Source organism: Vipera berus (genome assembly GCF_964194415.1).
Source record: "Vipera berus genome assembly, chromosome: 2".
Lineage (NCBI taxonomy): Eukaryota > Metazoa > Chordata > Lepidosauria > Squamata > Viperidae > Vipera > Vipera berus.
The window spans coordinates 223662958-223687258 of record NC_138203.1 but is presented as its reverse complement, the minus strand read 5'-3'; the positions used below and the strand labels follow the sequence as shown (position 1 = coordinate 223687258).

At 40.5% G+C, this 24301-nt stretch overlaps 1 protein-coding gene across 1 annotated transcript in view; it reads right to left on the bottom strand.

The window, feature by feature from the left end:
- STAB1 (stabilin 1) overlaps nt 1–24301 on the bottom strand; it is a gene marked incomplete at its 5' end in the record, with an annotated part of 121696 nt that overhangs the window by 56911 nt on the left and 40484 nt on the right. The window contains 19 exons of the mRNA XM_081319052.1: nt 227–322; nt 541–597; nt 2029–2157; nt 2554–2685; nt 4015–4122; nt 4578–4670; nt 4943–5020; nt 6020–6131; nt 8407–8537; nt 9227–9274; nt 11369–11464; nt 12551–12646; nt 16970–17128; nt 18011–18104; nt 19163–19346; nt 19873–19984; nt 20909–20995; nt 22307–22408; nt 23705–23767. Of these exons, the coding sequence (XP_081175178.1) occupies nt 227–322; nt 541–597; nt 2029–2157; nt 2554–2685; nt 4015–4122; nt 4578–4670; nt 4943–5020; nt 6020–6131; nt 8407–8537; nt 9227–9274; nt 11369–11464; nt 12551–12646; nt 16970–17128; nt 18011–18104; nt 19163–19346; nt 19873–19984; nt 20909–20995; nt 22307–22408; nt 23705–23767 (1977 nt within the window). The remainder of the gene's footprint in view (nt 1–226; nt 323–540; nt 598–2028; nt 2158–2553; nt 2686–4014; nt 4123–4577; nt 4671–4942; nt 5021–6019; nt 6132–8406; nt 8538–9226; nt 9275–11368; nt 11465–12550; nt 12647–16969; nt 17129–18010; nt 18105–19162; nt 19347–19872; nt 19985–20908; nt 20996–22306; nt 22409–23704; nt 23768–24301) is intronic.

Below are 24301 nucleotides of genomic sequence, written 5' to 3'. Positions count from 1 at the left end.
GCAGAAATAGCCTGCAATGCTGCATTCTAACCACTGAAGCTCAGTGGTGCATATGGCACCAGTAATATTGATATACTTCTATGCATCAGCAGGGTAGTCAGTTATACATATTATGATCTCAGTCTCCTAATAAAGAAATAAATATTTCTGGGCCAACCAGAAGAAAATGGTGAATAGCTGCATAGTTGGCATATGCACAGGTATCTAATCAATAGGGGTGACTTACTAGGGAAACTTTGATGCAAGTAAAGTAGCAGCCAACTAATCTCATGCCTCCAGCTTTAAATACACAGTGAGGAAGATTTCCTTTGCCTGGATGTTGCTGTCAAAAAAAAAGTAAAAAAGTTGATAAGCAGGTATTCCAAATAGATAACATCGAGGCATGATCAAGAAAGAATTATTATTTTAACTGTTTCTAACCTTCTCACAATAAACATTATTGGCTCCAAAATTCTGCAGAAGGGCTGCTTTTTCTAGAAAGTTTGCTGGTGACACACTTGATAGACCAAAAAGTGTCAAATGAAATAAAGCAAGACTTACCGCAAGCACTGATCCTGCTGGGCACTTGAATCTTTTGTTGCATTTAGCACATCTTGACTGGCGTATGGGGGGGAGAGGATAAAGGATAATTAGTAGATATTTCAGAGCATGGAAAAATATTAGCATCAATTGCAGAAGGGTAACAAATCATAACACAGCAGAAGCCCTCATTAATCATTATCTGGTTATTATTTTTCATATTCTGTGATAGCAGAGATATTAGCATTGTCAAGATTTATTTATTTATTTATTAGCTTCTTATCCTGCCTTTATTACTTTATAAGTGACTCAAGACAACGAACATACATAATATTCTTTCCTCCTTCCATTTTCCTCACAACAACAACAACAACAACAACAACCCTGTGAGGTGGGTTGGGGATAAGAGAGAGTGATTGGCTCAAAGTCACTCAGCTGCCTTTGAAGCCCAAGGTGGTACTAGAAGTCACAGTCATCTGGTTTCATTTTAACCACTACACCAGGCTGGCTCTCTATCCATCCTTATCTCAACCTCTTGTTATTCCCACATCAAGATTTATTCAATTCAACGCCATAGACCTGTTTTATCTTAATGAACCAATCACTTTTTATTGAGGTTTTAAAATCTAAGTTTACGTCAACAACCAAGTTGTCTACTGGTTTGAAATTATACCAACTCAAGACTGCAGGAAAAGCCATTTATCAATGAGAAACTTCAGAGTCAAATAGATTGGAAGATCAGATTCCATCATCTTCCTTATACTCCAGGGCTCTATACTTTACCTTTCTACTAGACAAAAACCAGAATTGTTTCACTTTATCATCACCACTTTCATGCATTATGTTGCACTCTGTTCTCGGCAATATATGACCCAGACTGGCTCTCAGGATATTTGGTTAATAGACCCAATTCAATGATTTTATAGGGAGGCACCACTGAATACACTATCTGAGAAATCAAAGTATTTACTTAAAAATTAGAGGTTTTAGTTTCAGTTAGGTGATGGAGGACTGGGGTCTGAACCTGCCAGGATTCATTAGGTTCATAAAATCTTGACCGATTATTTTTGTTAGCATAACTACTGCTATGAAAACAAAATGCTAATATTAAGTTTTGTCATTTTTATTATATTGATAAAATCCTCACCAGGATCATACATACATTTTTTAAATTTTTAATCTTAAATTATTCAGGTTTTAATGTTTTATTGTATTGATTAAATTGTATACCACCAGAGTCCCTACTTGAGGGAGATGGCCAGTTAAGAAGTTTGATTGATTAATGAATGAATGAATAAAAATAGAATATCAAATGCTGTTGAACAGGCCTATGATGCCAGCTTAGTTGTTCCTGAAAGTTGCAAGATTCCAGATTTTAAGAAGAAAAAGAGTGTATATCCTTTATATCGGGCTGAGGGCTCAGGCAGTCAGTTTAATCATAAATCTCAAATGAGGTAGTAGAAAACAACTAGTACTCATAACGAAGAGAGAAAATCTCTAATACTTCACCTTTTGCACAGTGGTGGTATTGGTAGTGCAACGGTTTTTGTGAATCTGTAGAACTTGAGAAACCCCAATCAACATTCCATTTCTTGTTTCAACAAATGGGCCATCCAAAAGAACTCTGTTTACATATGTCTACAATTAAAAAAGGGATGAGAAATGAAGTATGGTTCAAAGCACAATTATCCAGATAGCATTACAATTATCCAGACAGCATTCTAAAACCTTCCTGAGCCAATACGGCATCCACAGTGGAGGCCAACGGAAACCAACGAACTTTTGGTTTTTAATCTGTGTATGTCAACTTACTAACCAGAATTCTGGGATCTTCCAATTTATGTTACAGAGATTGCTGAATAAATTTCATATATAAACAAATAAAATATTTAAAATAAATACATAAAACATTTCAGGGATTGAAGCCATAGTACGCACACATATTTACTATTTGAAAAGTATTGTATTTGATATTTTAAGATGTTCCTTGTTAAACTACATACTGTAGAAGTGTAACTTATAGCTCATTCTCACCTTATTGAGTGTATTCGAAAACATGAGCCAATTGGAGAATCCTAACATTGTGCTTCTATGCACTCCGTTCTTCAGGTCTTTCAAAAACAGTTTATCACCAATTACAATATGATACTGCATGGTGTCATTATCCTGGAATCCACACAAAACAAAATACTTAAACTCAAAAGACAATTATTAGAATCAACAAGGTAACAGCAAGTGGAATAGAAACTTAAAGAGAAGATGCATAGTAATAAGCCATTGTTCTTCAATTTATGCCTCCAAATATCTTGGTCATAACCCACAGAGGAGTCATTTTCTTCCCATCTCCCATGATTGAACTGCAGACTGGCCTTTAACAAGGTTGTTGCTTTGCCATACTCAACCACATCAAGCTCATCTTGATTCACAGAAAAAGTGGCACAAGAAAATATTCCCATTGCCCCCCTCAGAGAGAATAGCATTCTTATATGAAGCGTTGTAGAACCTAGAAAAAAGTTCAGCATGTTGCCAAAGCCACTCGATGAACTCACGAAGCAGAAATGCTAATTTAATTTCATCATTATATGTGGTACATACTGATACCAACCTAAAGCCAAGTCCTTAAATGATATATAAAAGCTATATTTTATTAGGAGATAGTGAATAATTTATTCATTTATAATTATATTATTATTAAATTAACATAAATTTTCAATTATGTTTAAATTGTTTAAACCAGGGGTGTCAAACTCAATTTCATTGAAGGCCGCATCAGCATTGCGGTTGCCCTCAAGGGGCCGGGTGGGTATGGCCAGGGTGGGCATGGCCTACTGGGTGGGCGTGGCTAGAGTGTGTATGGCCTACTGGGTGGGCGTGGCCAGCTCTGCATCGTTCGCATCAAGGGTGCCTATGAAGGCCTGGGCAGGAGTGGGACAGATCTGAGGGTCTCTGGCAGAAGGAGGGTCTCTGGGCCAGGGCCAAGGCAGTGGGGGCCGTTCCCTCACTGTTTCCAGGATGGCTTCGTGAGCCACATGAAACCACTTTGTGGGCCAGATCCGGCCCCCGGGCCTTGTGTTTGACATGTCTGGTTTAAACCATATCTCATTTTTCAGTGGAAGTCAACTGGCGTTTATAGCATTTCTGTACATATGACAATTCAGAGTTAACCCGTGAATTGATTGTCAGTCTCTTATATGAGTTGTCTTGGGAACACAGCAGTTGTTAGCCAGCAGATGTGATGAGGTAGAAACTTTTAAAATCAATTCAATGTCCTCCCGTAGGGCTTTGTGGTACATGAAGCAGCCAGCAACAGTTAGTTCCAAATGTGTTATCTCAAGATTGAATCCAAATTCTTATTTATTGATATGTTGTTTCCCACAAATAAACAAAGAACTGTGCAATCATGTATATGTTGAATCAAAAGTCTCATTGAGTTAGGGGAGCTTACCTCTACATGAGTGCAATTAGGATTATTTCGTTAAAGAAATAAACTCTTACCAGTTGTGTAATATTTGATGCTTGGCAATAGTTCTCAATTGAATTATTCCCTGGGACAAAAATTGTATATTTTTCCGATGACTCAATTTCTCTCACCAACTGATATCTCTGAAAGTTTAAAAAATATAATTAGCAAGTTAATCAAGTCAATGAGGATTGCACTTGATAGCTACAAGAAAAAATCATGTTAAGATTGTTTTTAAATATAAGATTTTGCCAATTCCATGCCTCGAAAACAGCAACAACGAATAATTAATATTAAGAATTCAGACTAAAATAAATCCACTGCATGTTTGTATCAGTAACAAACCTTTGCTTGCTTTGGATGGCAAATTGGGCAGCATATAAATGCAATAGTCAATAATTCAATTTCTCCAATTGTTTGATTTGGGGTTGAATCCTCTGCACCCAGCTATTACATTGTGTAAATCATTACTTCGAACAAGGTATAAACTTAGTTTATGTCTTCCACTATATCACATACTAAGATGATCTTCCTCTAGCCCCTTGTAAAGGAACTCTTTAAGAAATATCGGGCAATATCTTTCAGCTGAGGACTTTACCTCCAGTAGTTCTTTGAACTTCCAGAAAGAGGGCACAGTGTTTAGTTGCTCCTGCAGACCAGGTGGGATCTTGACAGATGTTGGTAACAGAACCTGATCAAAAGAAAAAGTGAAATGAGGAATGCTAATTACCTGACTTTTTTTCACCCAATAATTTAAAAACAATAGCATAAAGAGGGTGCTATTGAGATGAGAAAAATTGAATTTTAGAAGGCTCTTCTCAATACCTTGGTGACATTGTTGCTTCTGCTTAATAAAAGACCAATAAAGGAGATATGCTTAGCATTAAGCATTTAGCATGTCTTTCCCTTTCCCTTCTCGAATAACAGGGAAAACAAAGATCCAGGCCACTCTAATCAACCTACCTTTCTGATGATATAAATAGTGCTATTAATAGCGGGAATATCACCCAATACAATGCTGGCATTCTGAATAGTTATTTCCTGAAAATCAAACATATGCAGATGTTAATTCTGAATTATTATTATTTATTTATTTATTTAAGAAAATTTATATGGCCATCCAACTCACTCGCAGTGACTCTGGGTAGTTTACAACATTGTACAATCAATAGAAAAATAATAAAACGATATCTCCCCAGTGACAACAATCAAACAAGCCATTTGATGGGCTCTACCCACTCTGGGGTCTCCAGGCTCATTGGCAAAACCAGGTCTTCAGGACCTCGCAAAAGTGTGTCAAAATTGGGGCCTAATGTATCTCTTCCGGGATGATGTTCCACAGGGAGAGAACTACCATGAAGAAGGCTCTTCTCCTTAGTCCCCCTTAGTCAGGGGTGTCAAACTGCCAGCCCGCGGGCCGGACGCGTAACATGGAAGCCGTGCCCACCCCATTGCCGGCAATGGCAAAACTGAGCCCGATACGTCGTGCGACGTCACATGATGTCATGAGTTTGACATGTCTGCCCTAGATGGACCTACTTAGGAGAAGGGAGCCATAGCATTCCCTGCCTCCCCACTCTGGTGGGTCAGGTACATGTGATCAGGAAAAGACGGTCCTTCAAATTAGTCTATGAAAATATAACCATTCCTATTACATTTACATCAAAACACTTTTTTTGCTCTAATTGGTGTACAGAGCTGACTGGAAAACCTTAATTTAGGATCACTTCTTAGAACTGGACATTTTATAATCTGACATCCTTTGGATTTGTCAAACTGCAGTGGCTGTAATTATGGGCTATGCATTCCAGCATATCTGGAGAACAAAAGTGTTCCATTTTAATCTCGACAATTGCTACATGCCTTGGTACACACATTATGATCAACATTTTCCCAATAAGAAACATGAGCCTGTAGGTTCACCTTGGTTCTACTTTCCTTGGTGCATCTTTTCTTCAGTTTAAAAGTGGGATCAGCATATTTCAAAAGTATCACTCTATTTTTGGTATCGGAAGTAATGTTTTTAACCTACAAGCTTACCCCATTGTTGCTCTTTATTTCCCACTTGGCCTCTGGATTGAGAGTGGGGAGTTTTTGGCCAACATACATCTTGAGTTGCTGAGTTGTGAAGGAACCCTGGAGAATATGAGACCTATGATAGAATAAAAATATTAATAAAACTACAGTTGGTTGGTTAACAGCCAAGAGAACACCTTGTTAGATTCAGTTATGGTTAGCAAAAAAACACACAACCCCATAGCCTCCTTTAAATGTGTCAGGAGACTCTATTAAAAAACAATTCATCAGCCATCTTGTCTATGGAGATTCTCAGTCGTCCAGATCATTCATGGTTGTCCCAAAGATGTTTTTTCAAAAGGCAACTGGATTTCCTTTGTTTTTCCTTGAAGACATTTTGCTGTGACAGTGTAATCAAAACTGTTTTAAAGGTTGTTTTTTTAACTCACAAAAAATAGGCAAAGCTTTGATCAACCTTGACTTTTTTAACCACCCTTTGAAGGCAGCCTTGTTGGTGTGAGATTAGGCCAAAATTTAGAATTTGTATATTAGTGTAAGGTATCAATGCCTGCTAACATCTGTGCTGTTACAATTTATTGTTTGGAATATTTTTCATTTTAAAAAAATTAAATTCTCACTAAAAGAGAAATAAATGTTCTTTCTGCCTTCAAATCAACTTGATCTCACAACCTTTCTTCAGTGTGGACATTTAGTAATCCATGTTGTGAAAAAAACCAATAGAGCCCAGAGAAAGGTTTTCGTTTGAACTGAGTTGTTTGCTGTACAATTGATCCATAGAATGCCTTGATCCCAAGAGATTGCTTTAAGTATCTGATAACTGAAACAGGCAAAGGAAAACAGGGACAATTGGAAAGGAGGACAAATGGGAAGAAAAGCACCACACACACAGTTTTACTTTCTTGGCATCAGCACCAACAATTACAGTGAAAAACTGCAGATAAATAAATAGAGTCCTTGATGCTTTCTGAGATTGATTGTTTGCTTGAAGACATGTTGTTACTGGACAATGCCTGAAGATGTTATCTAGCTGGGTAATGAAACATCTGCAAACAAATAATCTAGTTCAGAAAGCACCTAGGATTCCATAGTTTAACCCCCAGCTACACATATTCTCTTTTATTAAAACAACAACATGTACTTAGGCCCTTATGCCTATGAACTTACTTTTTTAATCATCAGAAAGATTAGTTTTTTCCATGACAGAAATTTGCTAAGGCTAGTTAGGAGGCAAAAGCCTTCAGCGTGTAACTGATTGACGTCTTGTCCATTTTAAGCATCATGAAAGTTTTAATCAACTAATTAGGGTCAGGGAGCTGCTCAGGAAGAAATACTCAAAAAGCCAGACTATTTAGACCAAGGATGGGGAACCAAGGCTCTTTTAGGACTTGTGGACTTTAACTCCCAGAATTCTGGGAGTTGAAGTCCGCAAATCCTAAAAGGGCCTTGGTTCCCCATCCCTGACTATTAAAGCTATGCCTGCCAAATGGAGGATGTGAGGATAAAAAAGACTTGTCCTCCTTTTGCTAGATGTCTGGTAACATTCCTCTAAAATACACTCTAGAAATAGATGCATTATTGGGTGTGTCTGAACCTAATAAATGTTCTTATCTTCTCTAGTCCAAAGCCAGAAATTAAAATGTCTCAAATCGCTCTCATTGTTCACTATCCAATTAGAAAATGTTAGAGGACATTCTAAAGATAAGGAAGTTAAACTGGATATTCTTATGCATTGATATGTATGTTTGCATTCCTGTGCATTGGTAAGTATGTTTCTATGTTGGTAGCCACATTTCTTTTTTAAAAAAAGATATAGATGGGATGGATATGAGTATGCACATCTGGGTCAAAAAATGTTATGCAGAATTATGAATAAGGATATCTGAAAGAAGATGCACACAGACTGTATTTCATGTATGAGCTATAAGTACAACACAAACAGATGAAACCATGTTTTGCTAGATGAAGTGCAGAGTTGCCCTAAGAGTTTTGTGTTCATGTGAAAAGAAACTACCTCATATTGGAAGAGTCCACCTTCTTGCATTGCCTCCCCTGGAAAGACAAGTGTTTCAAATTGCAAAACTGTCTAATTCTACTAAGGTTACCTACCTCTTTAGATTATCACAGGTACCACACTAAAGTATGTATCTGAACTGTCACTGAACTCTCATTCTTAAAAGCTGAAAAACTGGTATTCTATAAACCGAGGTGAATATACTAAAAGATGTGCTGCACAGCCCATTGTAAAATCTTTGAAGCAACCCCTTCATACACAAAACCTGTCACCTGGCCTATGGCAAAGATCATACCTGAGTAGATTTCACTAATCAAGAGAAAAATCAGGTTTACCTATTTATACCGATTCTGATTTTGACAAACACGGACAAAAATACCTGACAAGAGATGGTAGCATGTTGGACTCCAGCCAGAATTCTTTTTCAGCCTTGCTCAAATTTTGGACAGCTTCTTTCAGAGGCACCAGAACAGTCACATTGCCTCCTCTGGGCATGCTGAAGTGGGATTTCTTTTGATTAAAAAAAAAAGATAACATGCACATGCATTAATACCAGTTTCTTCTGTGCTCAGTTTAAAAGGCCTAGAATTAAATATGCAGATCCACCACCAGCTTCTTCAATGAAATCACTTAAATCAGTGGTGTCTGGTACCTCAGACTCCCAGTATTTTGTATTATAAAACTATTTTTCACCTAAGTTTACAAATCATAGTATGTAGACAATAAAGCAGTTTTAGCATCCTTTCTGGTCCAAAGGCTCATCTGTATGATCATCAAAAGACACTTAACCCTTCTAGAACAAGTTCATTTTTCTCAAGCAAGTGCCTCACTAAAATATGTGTTTCTTCTGATCACCAAGAAACATTTTCAAAAAAATACAAAAGTATTTACAGTTTTAAAATTACTCAGCAGATTGAAATATCCTTGTTTTGCTTCTGTAAGAAACTGCCCTAATTACACAGGATGAAATTCTTTATTTATAAATTGGTTGCAGTGGGCTTCTTTTTTAAACAGATTTATATGAAGTTCCACTTAGAGAGCCTTTTGTGTCAAAAATTTTAAAAGGCCATTTTTAAGATAAATTCTTATTTTAAAATGTAAATAGATTTTTTTCTACTGATGGAACAATATGCTTAAACCCAATCAACTTTGTTTTGTTTCAGAAATGTTAAAATAGCACAACAACAGAAAATCCTTACCTTAATCCACTCATAAAAAGTTGAAAAGTGGTAATTCCTTACTAGCTCCTTCAAAAAGATAAAACAACAAATTTGTAAAGCATTATTCTAGGGGTCTTTAAAAAAGGATTCATACAGCATGCTAAACAAGTTTAATTTAACCATGATTTAATTATAAACTAAGCCAATGTGTTAAGAGAAAGCTAAGCAGACCACATTACAACTTTAATACTACATGTAATTTAGGCAGATGATGGTTAGATGTTTGGGAACTTGCCTAGCGATCAATCTAAAAGAGAATTCTGATATTTTCCTACTATAACAGCAGAAGCTACAGGTATTCAAGTATTATAAGCCACCCAGGGCTACTTGTTAATGATATGGGTGACATATAGATTTAATAAACACATAAATTTATTGTCTTTATTTTAAATATTTATGCTTTATTTACCCTTTATATCAGGATGTTCAATTTTGGCAACTTTAACCCTTGTGGATTTCAGTTCTCAGAATTCCCCAGCCAGCAATATATCGCTCGAATGGCACATAGTATCTTTAAAAACACAACTTATAAAAGAACAAAACAAACAGAGGGGGATCCATCCATCCATCCATTCTTCCAAACAGCTGGACAACACTCCACCTCCAATAGCATTAAATCTGAAGAGCCTTTCCACAGAAAGGCATCCATAGATTTTGCCTCATTACTGGACTTTTTAAACCTGCTAGAAATTTGACAAATTGGTCAACTCACTCTTTCATTCATGTTTTCTTACCTGACTTGGTTTTATTTCTGGTTTTGTATTTTTACCATTGTTAAGGACAGACAACATCTCTGACACCAATTTAATGGCACACAATCAATTAATGTACTTATAGAATGTCTTTACCAAGAAAAAAAGCCTTATACTGACAACTTAATATAAAACAATAGCTGTCTTTTCCCTTTTGGCTCAAGCAAAAAACTACCTCTGAACATGGAAAGAGCATTCAGCTCTTGGACGGAAGGCACTTTAGGCAAAGGAACTGGGGACATTGTCTTATGGCAAAGCAGCTATAGAAAAAGATGGTTTGGTTCCACTTTATGATCCAAATCAGCAAACTTTCCTTGTATCTCTGCTTTGAACTAGCACTTTCCCAATGGTTTAATGCTACTTCAATAAAAGTAAGGGCTGGGGGGATACGATAGCAGTCTTCCAATATTTAAGGGACTGCCACAAAGAAGAGGAGGTCAACTTTTGGAGAAAAGCACCTGACAGCAGGGCAAGAAGCAATGGATGGAAACTAATCAAGAAGAGAACCAATCTAGAACTAAGGAGAAATTTCATGGCATTTATAACGATTAATCAGTGGAATGCCTTGCCTCCAGAAGTTATGGGTGCTTCAACAGTGGAAGTTTTAAAGAAGAGATTGGACAACCATGTGTCTGAGATGGTGTAGGGCTTTTCTGTTCGAGTGGGGAGTTGGACTAGAAGATCTCGAAGTCCCTTCCAATTCTGCTACTCTGTTATTCTGTTTGCATTTAATCTGATTTTATTCTGTAAATATGGATTGGATACATTTTTAGCATCATATTGACACACCATAAGAAATCATTCTTGCCAACTGGGAGAAGAGAGGGAGATGACCTCCTCCCTTTCTTTGCTTGCCCCATAGATGCCCTTTCCAAAAGTTGTCTTATTTCTAGTCTGGTCTAATGAAGAAGAAGTTGGACTGGATAGTCATTGTGGTTTCCGGTTTAGAATGGGAAATCTAGAAAGTGCTGAACTTTTTCTTTTAATAAGGAAGCTAATGGCAGAATAGTGGGGGGGGTTTATCTTAGAGAAATGTTCCTTGTAGGTCTATACGTGCTTTTTTGTTAATGGGAATGATAAGCAAAAAGCTGAGTATGAGAAGTGAGATGCTGTGCTGTGCACAAACAGGGAAGCCACTTGAGGCTTATGTTGGCCCAGGATATTTGAATTGTCTGAAAGATGATCCATCAAAGAGTTCTTTCCTGGCCATATCAGAAGATGGCAGACAGAACAGAGCCACTGCCACTGAGTTATGGTCCTTGCCTGATACAAATAAATAAATAAATAAATAAACAAACAAATAAATAAATAAATAAATAAATCAGTTTACTGCTCCCACCTGAAAGAGAACAGAAATGCATCTTCTTACCTTCATCACATCGCCGTAACATTGAATTCCATCTCCTATATATCCATCAGAGCAATGGCAAGTTTTTTCCCCAGTATTGAGAACCTGGCATACAGCCTGTTGAGTTTTAAAGAGACAATTATCAACAATAGGAAAGCAAAGTAAAGAAAATAAGCAGAACTCAGTGTCGCCTAGATAGTATGCTAAAGGTCTAATGCACTATGCTTCAGAGTGGTATGAGACCCAGCCCTGTGAGTAGTCCCCAAAATCTTTGGAACGGCCCCGGGGAATATTCAAAAATTGTTACTACATTGTAAATTTTAATGGGACTGATGACAATTATTCCGTACACATCTAGAGAATAATTATATAATTACATTTTAATTAAACAAAACTGTATATGAAACAAAATCAAAGAATGTTCTTTGCCTTAGTTTCAAGAATTTGCTTTGAGAAACACAAGCTCTGCACAGCATCCAAAGCCAGTTGTGGCCCTCAGTCCAAGTCATAGGCTAGGCCAGGGGTAGGCAACCTTGGCTCTTTTATGACTTGTGGACTTCAACTCCCAGAATTCCTGAGGCAGCATGGTTGGCTCAGGAATTCTGGGAGTTGAAGTCCACAAGTCATAAAAGAGCCAAGGTTGCCTACCCCTGGGCTAGGCCTTTAAAATAAAACACACATTTTAACTTCTGGGTTTCTGTGCTAAAGCAAGCCATTCTTTTTCTATGTGCAGGCTAAACTGTTTCATATTGCTTTGTAAGAGCAGAATATTTGAACAGTTATGAATGAATGCATCCATAGTTGCTTTTGGTCTCTTTTTTGCTCATTTTAGCTCTATTCTTCAAACTGTAAAAAAAAACACACACTTTTGTGTTTCTTCCAATATAAGAATTTTTGCATGCAACTATGTCAAATATGTACTATTTTGTAGTTGGTTTTCTTATAATATTGTGTAAATTTTATTATTAATTTAGATGGTTTATGCTTACTTTACTAAATGAACTCTGTTCGAAGAACTTTCCACCATTCTGAAGAGATTACAGTTTTCAGCGTCAACCTAGGTTCCTCAATTCTGTGCCTTTGTACTGTTGAATGATTTGTGTCACCCCACCTATTGTGGCTGTTAGCCAGGGGAGCTAGAGGACAACCCATCTGAAAGGTATTAAACAGGGAAGGCTGTCCTAGATTATTCCCATGTCTTACCAGTTCATGGCAGCCCCCATTGTCCATCATACAAGGGTCAATATTATCACAGATGTAACCATCACCCTCATAGCCTTTCTTGCACATGCAGCTGCTCTGAAAATTGAAACAGCAGGGACATTAGAAAACTTACACCAGTGATGGCAAACCTTTTAGACACCGAGTGCCCCCAAACTGCCCCATCCCTGCTCCACCCCTGCCCCTGCCCTGCCCTGCCCGTAGGGCCACCCACTGCCTCCACAGCCCACTGCAGCAGATCGCCCAGGCGGCCCAGCAGCGCCATGGTGGACACGCCCTCTGCCTGCGCCCTGCAGCATCATCTGCATACGACAGGGCACAGGGGCAGAGTCTTGTCCCGGCTGCCTGGCTGCCATGTGCTTGACTGCACTGCTCCGGGGGGGCTCCTGGTGAGAAGGAGGCCATGGGTGGAGGTGGGGCTGGGGCGACGGCACGCATGCCCACAGGGAGGAGTGCCGCCTCTGGCACGCGTGCCATAGGTTTGCCACCACTCACTTATACTATTGGACAGGAACTAAGAAAAAGAACAAAAAGTTTTCATTTTAACCTTTGTTTGGTAGCTTCTGGAAATGTAGGGAAAAAATTAAAGTCTGATACTGATATATTTGTAACTTGAAATTTGAAATTGACCTAATTAGAAACATATTGGATTTTTCATGTGCAAGATTAGATAACGCTAGACAGTCAGTAGGTTTAGGTTTAGGTTTTATTTAATTTGTATACCGCCCTTCTCCCTAGGGACTCAGGGCGGTTCACAGGGCATATATAAATAACAATACAAAAGTTAAAAAAAGATTAAACCAATGCCCAGTTAAAAACAATAATACAATTCTAAAACAACAATTTAAAACCCATAATCCCCCATCAGGCCAGACCAGCTAATTCAAATAAGTGGGTCTTCAGGCCGCGACGGAAGGTTCGGAGGTCTGATGCCATCCGGAGCTCCACCGGCAGTTGGTTCCATAATGCCGGAGCGCCCACAGAGAAGGCTCTCCCCCTGGGGGCCACCAGTCGGCATTCCCTGACTGGAGGCACCCTGAGGAGGCCCTCTCTGTGGGAACGCACAGGGCGGAGGGGAGTTGACGTCGGCAGCAGGTGGTCCCCGAGGTAACCCGGACCCATGCCATGTAAGGACTTAAAGATCATAACCAAGACCTTGAACCTCACCCGGAAGACAACTGGTAACCAATGCAGCTCGCGGAGCAAAGGTGTAACATGGGAGTACCGGGAAACTCCCAAGACAACTCTCGCGGCCGCATTCTGTACCAGTTGGAGCCTCCAAGTGGTCTTCAAGGGAAGCCCCATGTAGAGAGCATTACAGTAGTCAAGGCGAGAGGTCACGAGCGCATGAATGACCGTACACAGGGCATCCCGGTCCAGATAGGGCCGCAACTGGCGCACCAGGCGAACCTGGGCGAAAGCCCCCCTAGTCACGGCCACTATATGATCTTCCAGGGTAAGCCGTGAATCTAGGAGGACTCCCAAGTTGCGAGCCCTATCCACGGGGGGTAAGAGCTCACCCCCCATAGAAAGAGATGGAACATTTTGAATGTCCCGGGATGCCGGAATGTACAGCCACTCAGTCTTGTCAGGGTTGAGTTGAAGTCTGTTCCTCCCCATCCAGACCCGAACCGCCTCCAGGCAACGGGACATCACAGAGAGGGCATCACTGGGGTGGTTTGGGGTCGAAAAGAAAAGTTGGGTATCATCGGCATATTGATGATACCCAACTCCAAAACCATGAATGATCTCACCCAGCGGTTTCATGTAGATGTTGAACAGGAGAGGCGAGAGAACCGACCCCTGAGGAACTCCACAAACGAGAGACCTAGGGGCCGATCTCTGCCCCCCTGCCAACACCGACTGCGAGCGTCCCAGGAGATAGGAGGAGAACCACTGAAGAACTGTGCCTCCCACTCCCAATCCCCTGAGACGCCGCAGCAAGATACCATGGTCGATGGTATCGAAAGCCGCCGAGAGGTCTAATAGGACTAGGACAGAGGAATATCCCCTGTCCCGAGCCCTCCAGAGATCATTCACCAGAGCGACCAATGCCGTCTCCGTGCTGTACCCGGGCCTGAAACCCGATTGGTAGGGGTCCAGATAATCCGCTTCATCCAGGACCAGAGGGAGCTGATGCGCCACCACACTCTCGACAACCTTCGCAAGAAAGCGAAGGTTGGAGACTGGACGAAAGTTGTTCAATACAGCTGGGTCCAAGGCAGGCTTCTTGAGGAGAGGTCTCACCACCGCCTCCTTCAAGACAGTGGGGAAATAGCCCTCACTCAAGGAAGCAGATATAACCGCCTGGAGCCAGCCTCGTGTCCTCTCCCTAGCTGCATAAACCAGCCAGGAAGGGCACGGGTCCAACAAACATGTGGAGGAGCTCAGCCTCCCCATAATCCTGTCCACTTCATCAGGGGTCACAGAATCAAACTCTTCCCAGGTAACGTTGACAAGACCGCCCGTGTCCTGATTGCCTGACTCTGCCCAGTTGGAGTCCAAACCGGTCCGAATCCGAGCGATTTTATCCGACAGATGTTGACTAAATTCCTCGGCACGACCCTGCAAGGGATCCTCCCTCACCTCCTGATTAAGAAGTGAGCGAGTCACCCTAAACAGGGCGGCCGGGCGATTATCTGCGGACGCGATGAGGGTGGAGAAGTAATTACACCTCGCCACCCTCATCGCTGCGAGATAAGACCTAATATAGGTTCTTAACCGCAACCGGTCGGGTTCGGATCGGCTAGACCTCCAACAGCTCTCTAGGCCCCGTTTCCGACGCTTCATCTCCCGGAGCTCCGCGGAGAACCATGGAGCTCGCTGGGATCTGCGCCGGGTCAGGGGCCGCAAGGGTACAACCCGGTCAAGTGCCTCAGTGGCTGCCCTTTCCCAGGCTTCCACTAAGGCATCCGCCGAGCTGTGAGCAATGGAGGCAGGTGGGGACCCCAGCGCCGCTTGGAATCTATCAGGATCCATTAAGCGTCTGGGACGGTACCATCTAATTGGCTCCGTGCCCCCACGGCGGGGGGTGGCAAAACAGAAGACCAGCCGCAGGAGGTGATGATCGGTCCATGACGGGCATAATAAATGGAGAGCCCCCACCAAGATCATCCAACCACCGTCTAGATAAAAAAATCAGGTCAAGGGTGTGGCCTCCCTCATGAGTTGGTTCTGAAATTACTTGCGTCAGGTCCATGGCCGTCATGGAAGCCATGAACTCCCGAGCTAGCTCAGATGAACCTCCCAGGGATGGTAGATTGAAGTCTCCCAAAACTATAAGTTTGGGAAACTCAACCACCAAACCCGAGAGGATATCGAGCAGCTCGGGCAGGGCTGCCGCTGTGCGACTAGGCGAAATGTACACCAGCAGCAAGCCCAACTGCGCCCCAGAACCAAATCTCACAAAGAGAGACTCACACCCGACTATCTGAGAAACGGTGGTCTCCCGCGGACATAAGGTCTCCCTAATAGTAACCGCCACTCCCCCACCCCTACCATGAGCTCGTGGCCGGTGTAGCACGCGGAAGCCTGGTGTCAGTATGTTCTTAGTTATAACTTCCAACATCCTTTCCTATGCATAGTTCTGTCAGTCCCAGGAGCCTTGGACCTCCTCCCAGGACTCTGATTTAGGTTCTCCAGCAAACTGGTGATGGCTGCAGCATCAGAGAGAATATTGGAAAGCTACGCGAACCAACATGCTTCCTTGTAATCAAGTCTATCTTAGAATCTACTCAAATATGGTCGTACATGCCAGAATAACTTTCCAGTTGAATCAGGCTTAATAAGCACCACATGAGTTAAAACCAACATTAGCATTCCTTGATTGCCTTGCAGTTGAATCAAGTTTAACCAGGACCAGCATATGTAAGACTCTAGTATTAAACTCTCTGTTTGAAACTAGCCTCTTGTCAGAAAGAAGTGTTTGCTTCTTGTGGACTTATACAGTTGCTCATTCCCATAACTTAAACCCAGCCAAACATGTGTACTGTATCATTTCTGGGCTGCTTATGCCATCAAGTTTGCTTTTTTTGGAATCTTAATCTAGATTTTCATTACTGTAGTTTTTAACTTCTTGACTGACTTATACTTCTACTGTATATTTTTGTGGCCATGAGTAATCCTTTGGGGGAATTAGCCCAAACAAATTTTTTCCTAGAATTGTGCAACAACCATATGATCCTAGGAAAAGGCATGGCTTCTTAAAGGAGTTACAAATTCTCACTTTTATTGTTCCATTCAGTGCAATTCAATAGAGATTGAAAATGTTAAATTCTACGGCCTGCAGCCACTTTAAATATCTGATGCTATCATATAAAAAGAAAAGCCTCATCATCATTTAACAAACGTAAGAGCCATAGATCCTTTTTAGCAAGACAGCATGGAATGACAATACTGTACCTGTCCAGGGCCAATGTAATTACAATCAGCATTGATGTGGCAGCCTCCTCTGGTCTCTGTTACACAATTGTCTATGGCAATGCAAGCTTTTCCATCCCCGGTCCAACCCCGGATACACTGACAGCTGACTCTGCCAGGACCTGTAGCGGTACATGTAGCCTGGCAAAAAAAATGGAAAAACAAGATGAGAATGAGAGTAGGGCATTTTTGCACTTTCCATTTAAGCTATGCTTGTTCATGCTATCTTGATTCTAAGCCATCTTAACCAAAACCTGTCCAGGCTGAGACATTTTGGCAACAACTTGTAAGTTATTTGTTTTGCTATCACATCCTCTCATAGGATAGTTCCCTGTGGCTATGTTACAGGAAAGCACTTTCCTAACTTTCATAGGCAGGTGTTTGGGGATAATTCTATATGTATGACTGTGTGTCTGTGCACAGATACTCAAATACATATCTCACATGCACAAACTTAAATTGTATGGACAGACAAATTCAAAATAAGCAGCTCAAACACGTTCTTCTTGTCCCACAATACATTCTGTTAAAAGTTCCAAACCTCCATTTACCGACAGTGCTGAATTAGCAGAATGGTTAAGATATTTTCTCAGAACAGTGAAAGATTGCAGTTTGATACTCAGTAGAAACAGGAGGTTGGGTGTTTTTTTAAGCACATAACTTTTCTTGATTAGATTGTTTTTCTATCTCAGCCTTTTAAAACAATAAGTCTGGGGCTTCCTGTTTTAGCAATTTTGGCATATAAAAGAGTTTCACTTCCAGATCTCAATTGCCCAACCTTTTTTTTTTAACCCTCAATGGTTAGATAGCCTAGACATTGATATTTGAGCATAGACATTTTTCATATTTATATTTTATTGTGTTTTAGGTGAAATGTTAATATATATTGCTAGTCCATGTATGATATGCCATACGCTAAATAAATAAATAAAAAACAAACAAATAATACTAAAGCATTTTTTAATCTGGATTAATCCAAAATGTGATCTAGGTTAGTAAACAAAAAAATATTGATCCACTTACATTTTCTGAACATCCTCCCCTTCCTGGCTTACTGCAGGCATCAATGGGCTTACAGGAAAACCCATCCCCTTCATATCCATCAAGACAGACACAGCTAGGAGACAGGCAGAGAGCAACTAATTAAATCTGGGGTGCCTACGAATTGCCTACTCATTCAGATTAAAGTAATGCTAATTTACGATACAAGCCATGACATTGTCATGCAAATGGTGTCATTTGCAATGTATCATTTGCACATTACCTTTGCATAATAACATCATTGCGCAAATGCCATATATTGTAGCAGAATTTGGTCGATTGAATGCAAACGTCCATTGAATTAAATTGAAGTTTCATCATAGTTTCTATAATGTCTGGAATCATTTAGAGCAGGGGTCCCCAACTTCTGGTCTGAGGACCAGTACCAGGCCGCAGCATGCCAGCATCCAGGCCGCACAAACAAGCAGAACCCCATCCGCAGGATGCAGGCAGCACACAAAACCACACTCCCTCCAGTCCACGGAAAAACCTCTTGTTGTGTAACCGGTCTCTGATGCCCAAAAGGTTGGGGACCTCTGATTTAGAGTATCTGCATCTTTCCAATATTACGACTGGATTCAGGCATTGCACTAAACCATGTTTTGCTTGATCAGAGTTTATTAAAACATTAGCTGGCTTCATATGATATTCTGAATTAAAAGCAATAAGGCCATATTCTAAAACATGACTTACTATGACCTACTTACTATTGCTATCAAGGCAATAGCTATGTTCCTTTTGATCCAAGGAACAGAACCCCTTTTCTCATCTAAAAAGCCATTCAGCAAAACTGTTTTTATATCAAGGGGGAAAAAATAATAAAACTGGAGCATCCTAAGCATTTCTACTGTAGAGGAAATCCTGTTGAATACATAGGACCATACTCCAAAGTAGGATGTTTAGGAACACCCAAACAGAATTAATACACTGTTCTGTTGCATTCCCCATGTTTACTAAGGTTGTTTTTCAAAGGTCAGAAGGATGGACAACATTACACCATCGTGCCTTTAAATTTCCATAAATTTCTTTCAGTCAAGAGATTAAATATGAATGCAAGATTTTTCAGTGGTGATTTATGCCTTTCCCCAATCAATCTAAGGAATCTGATCTCAGATGCATCCTGCAAGGACTCACTTCGCAGTGTCATTCACAGTACAGGTGGCATGGACATGGCAGTTCAGGGTCAGAGCGGCAGATTCACAACTGTGAGATTGTATGTCACAAAATTCACCGGTGTAGCCATCTGCACACGTCCCTGTCTGGCACACACCCCTGCTTCCTGGTCTGTTGTCACAAATTCCATGGATGCAGTCACAATCTTCCATTGCGAAGAGAAAAGAAAGATAAAACGTAATCATTTAAATTATAATTGTGGGATTTCTTGAACACCTTTAATGACATTTAACCCGTATAACGGCTTGGCATTCCCTTTCAGCTTTGTTGTGCTGACTGTAAAAAACAGACAATTTTTGTAGGCTAAGATATTGCATAAAAACAGGTCACTTCTGGTCATTAGGGATGGGAGTGGCAAGTTCAATCAATTACTCAGAACAGAACTGGAAGGGAGACTGGAGGTCTTCTAGTCCAACCCCCTGCTCAAGCAGGAGACCTTACGCATTTCAGACAGTTACCTAATTGTACATTATTATTTAATTTATTTTTACTTCCAGGCAAGGGAAGCTTGCGGCATCTTTTCCTTTTCTCTCAAGCACCGGGATAAATTTACCAGGCTTGGATATTATGCACCTGGGTGTAGAAAGGAGGATGCTATTTCTAGCTCTGTTTCAGGCAGCAAAATATCTCCACTTGTCTCAGTGCCTTCCTGCCTGATTTGCGTCTCAGACCTTCAGTGCAGTTCTCCCCGTGCTTGTTTGGGTTTGTGCAGATGTGGCAGGCAATTCCTTTGAAGCCATCGTAGCAGTTGCATTGACCATTTCCAAGAATGCCGTCATTACACTGGGGGGAAAAAAGATTCCAATGTGATGTTAAAGGTAAAGGTAAAGGTTCCCCCACACATGCGTGCTAGTCGTTTCCGACTCTAGGGGCCGGTGCTCATCTCCGTTTCAAAGCCGAAGAACCAGCGCTTGTCCGAGGACGTCTCCGTGGTCATGTGGCCGGCATGACTAGACGCCAAAGGCTCACGGAACGCTGTTACCTTCCCACCGTAGTGGTCCCTATTTTTCTACTTGCATTTTTACGTGCTTTCGAACTGCTAGGTGGGCAGAAGCTGGGACGAGTAACAGACGCTCACTCTGCTACGCGGCACTCGGGATTCGACCCGCCAAACTGCCGACCTTCCGATCGACAAGTTCAGCGTCCTAACCCACTGAGTTAATTTGCTCTTTCTGTCAGCTTACTACAAGACCATTCTCCTGACCTAGTCTAGTCTCATTTGTAAATGACTATGGATCCTTAAGGTGTATGTATACATACATACATACATACATACATACATACATACATACATATATATACTTCAACTTTTGTCCCACTTCACAATGCTTTTCAGCCCTCTCTAAGTGGTTTACAGAGTCAGCATATTGCCCCCAACAATCTGGGTCCTCAGAAGGATGGAAGGCTGAGTCAAGAAGCTACACAGATTTCAGAAAAGCATCTTTAAGGCTTGGATTCCTTTATCTTGAAATAAGAAATCAATAAAAATGTAATAAGAATTTCTTAGCTCTGTTTACAACGAGTTCATTGGAATGGAGTCTCCTGGAATGCTTTAAAATGCTTCTTTCAGATTTTTTGTCGGCTGGTAAAGTGCTATGAGATAAGGTGTTAACTGACTCATCCATTAGTGTCTCTTGATTGTTTATATCTGTGCTGTCATTTATTCTCTTCCCCCCCCCCCGCACCTCCTATCTCTCATACACTTACACTTCCTTTGTCGAAGCATGGATTGGTATATCCACCAGGACACGGGGTGCAGGAAGAACCAAAAAAACCTTTGCAGCATCCAGGATTCTTTTAAATAAACACACAACAGCAAAAAAGGTGTTCAATGTGCCATTCTTCTTCCTTTATCAAGGTGTAGCTACAACCTCCCCTCCCCGAGTCACCCAAGAGAGCAACCCAAGGGAAGTCTCAAAGGTGCCTTTTCAACAGGCAACTGGACTTCCTTTGTTTTTTGTTGAAGACGTTTTGCTTCTCACCCAAGAAGCTTCATCAGTTCTGGCAGGATGGTTGGGTGGATGGAAGGATTAGTTCTGATGGAGGGGGGAGGGGGGGAAATGGAAGGATTATATTCCTTTGCAGTCATTTGGTGATTAGCACTCTCTCTGAGAGCCATCTGTGCCCTCAAAGTCACCTGAATCAGAGTGCAAATGAGCGCGGAAGCTTCTTGGGAACTGCTGAAAGAACTATGTTGTAGACAGGAGATAGGTGGTGTCTTATCTCATGAATAATATGATCCTTCCATTCCCCCCCCCCGCCACCATCCTGTCAGAACTAATCTTTCCATTGCCCTCACCATCCTGCCAAAACTGATGAAGCTTCTTGGATGAATGGTGAAAAGTCTTCAAGGAAAAACAAAGAGAGTTCAGCTGCCTTTCGAGAAAATCATCTTTGACACCACCGTGACCTGGATGACTGAGCACTTCCATAGACATTCAACTCAAGGGAAGACCAATATTGATTTTGCCTTTCTTTATTTTGCCTTAATAAAGAGGCCCAGATCTTTTAACAAGGTGAGTTATGTAACAAGCAGATCTTTTATTTGGGCAGGAAGGAGAACAAGTGAGCATTGACCCAGAATCATTCTCTGGTGCTCTCTAAATCTTTGAACTAAAAACTCTGGCAAAATGCAAGGCGGCTATCCCAAATTCTTTGACAATACCTCATACACACCATGTGGTCAAGATGATGGTTGTAAGGGTACAATTGAAACTCTGCCCATTTCCACTGCGCAATGCACAACCTTCGGACACCCCTGATCTCTGGGGGAAGGAGCTGAGAACTTCCTTTTGCTATTTCTTGTATGGCTATAGGTGATGTTGTGAGAGAGTGGAAGTCTGTGTGCATTTATGTTCACACTTGGATCTTTATATATCCAAAGCGACTCCAGCCACACAAAACAGAAAGAGGTGAACGGACCTGGGGAAATCTTAATCTTTGTATAGGTATTTAAAAATACTTAATACTTAAGTTGCAAACTAGTTACAAATGGTAAATAGGAAAGCATCAAGATTTAGACAAGGAATCTACGGAATAAGTTTTGGAATGAGGGAAACATGGCATTTCATAATAAGTGTTCTCTGCTGGGTACCTTATACTTACCACTTCAGTCAGATTGCAATATTGATGGCAACCCTTTTTCAGAAGATTCAAACCAAGTGGATCATGAGTATAAACACACTCTGTTGAAAAAGCCTTGTCTTCCTTTGGAAGAAAAACAAATTACAATTTTTAAAAAAGCATGATTCATTTATGTTCCACGTTTTTACATATGTTCCATAATCTTTTGCCAGCCAATGAATGTTCAAAGAGAGGCAAAGTTATAAGGAAAGCTACAAACAGGAAAAGCCAAGAAACAGTTTCCTCTCTGACAGGCAAGAGAAATCATGCTTTTCAAGATAGCTCTCTAGTTCACCTCACAAAGAGATAGAACAAGGAAGACATAACAGAAATTGTGTTGCAAGCAAGGTTTTTGTGTGTGTGGGGTTTTTTTGTTTTGTTTTTTGATTAGGAGCCAACACATCACAAGGCAGTCATCTATTTTGGATAGAGATGGGAAAGAACGCAGATACCATTCTGGATGCAATTTTAGAGAATGTTGGAGAATTCCACTGTCAATTCACTTATTTCAGCAAAACAATATTATAGAAGAACAGATCTTTCAACATAATTTTGTATTCTGCTTTTTAATACACAATTTCAGAAAACCTTGTATGAAAACTCTCTCTTTTTCTTTTTAAGTAAGGAGCACTTCAAGGACTAACCAGGGCTTGTTCTAAAGGACTGAAATATCTAAAATGTAAGCAGCAATCAATTCACTGTTAAAAGTGTTCCATAAAATAGTATATTGCAGATACAATGGCTCTAACAAATATGTATTTGCAGCTTCGGCAGCGTACAAGCTTGCTCGGTTGTTCTAATGTAAATCATCTTTGATACTGTTGAAGTACAACCAGCATTATAACAATTCATGGTAAGTCCTTGGAAATCATTATTGTCTCAATAGCTACAATCAACCTGCTGTCCCAGAACTGATAGAAAAGCTAGAACAGCAATTGCAAGAGGACTGAAATTAAACAGTTAAACTTGAACAAAGAAAAGGCAGTTCAAATAATTGGAGTCCTTCCAGCTGACACCAGCCAAAGCAGACCTTTTCAAGCCTGTATTAATTTGACCTCAAAGATGCCAATGCAGAAGAAAGGTTGATTCTGCCCTGTACTGATTTTGATCAACTTTTTATTTCCTTCCTGGTTTGTTTTTATAATGCTGGGTAACTGCTGAACATATGTCCCCTATTTAGAATTATATTTGAAAGGGCTGACTTCACCAAAGTATCAAAATCTGGAAGGTTTGAAAGGCTGCAAATAGAAATCATGATAGCTAATATTCATGCTATGTAATAGCATTATTATTAGCATCAACGTTTCCCATGACAGGATCACAAAATACAGCAGCCCAACTGCAGCACAATCGTCATACAGAAAAATCAGTGCCAGTTACCATAATTTTGCTCCCAGGAGGACAAATGCTGCTATTAAGGAGCTCACAATCCACACAAGAACCCTGTAATAAAAGCCAAGGATAAGAAGTAATTAACTGATTAATAGATTTTTTTAAAAATGTTGTGTTGTTAAGCTTATAGCTGCCATCACAGCTGCCAGACTGAAGAAAGATATTCTGCAGATTATGCATGAGCAAAATTAATTTAAAACAGAATTACACAATCATCTATTCCCCTCCCATGCTGAACATAAAGATAACAGACTGATATGATATTTCATAGACATCTTCATTGTTCTGCTCAGTGATAAATCCATGAAAAATCCCGCATCGTCACATAGAAAACATGCATCTAAGAAGAAATTGCAGTACAGTCCATTCAGGAATTTTATTGAGTTCTTGTGTTCTCTGATTTATTGAATTTATGTGTTCCATGATCTGCACACACTTTATTACAGGGTTAGATTACACCATCAATATTAGTCTGGTAATAAAACATCTGCAGGAAAACAACCTGCAAAGCACACAAAAACTCAACTTATTAACCCTCAGCTACATAGATTCTCTAATATTGGAAGGGATTTTATTTCTGCCACT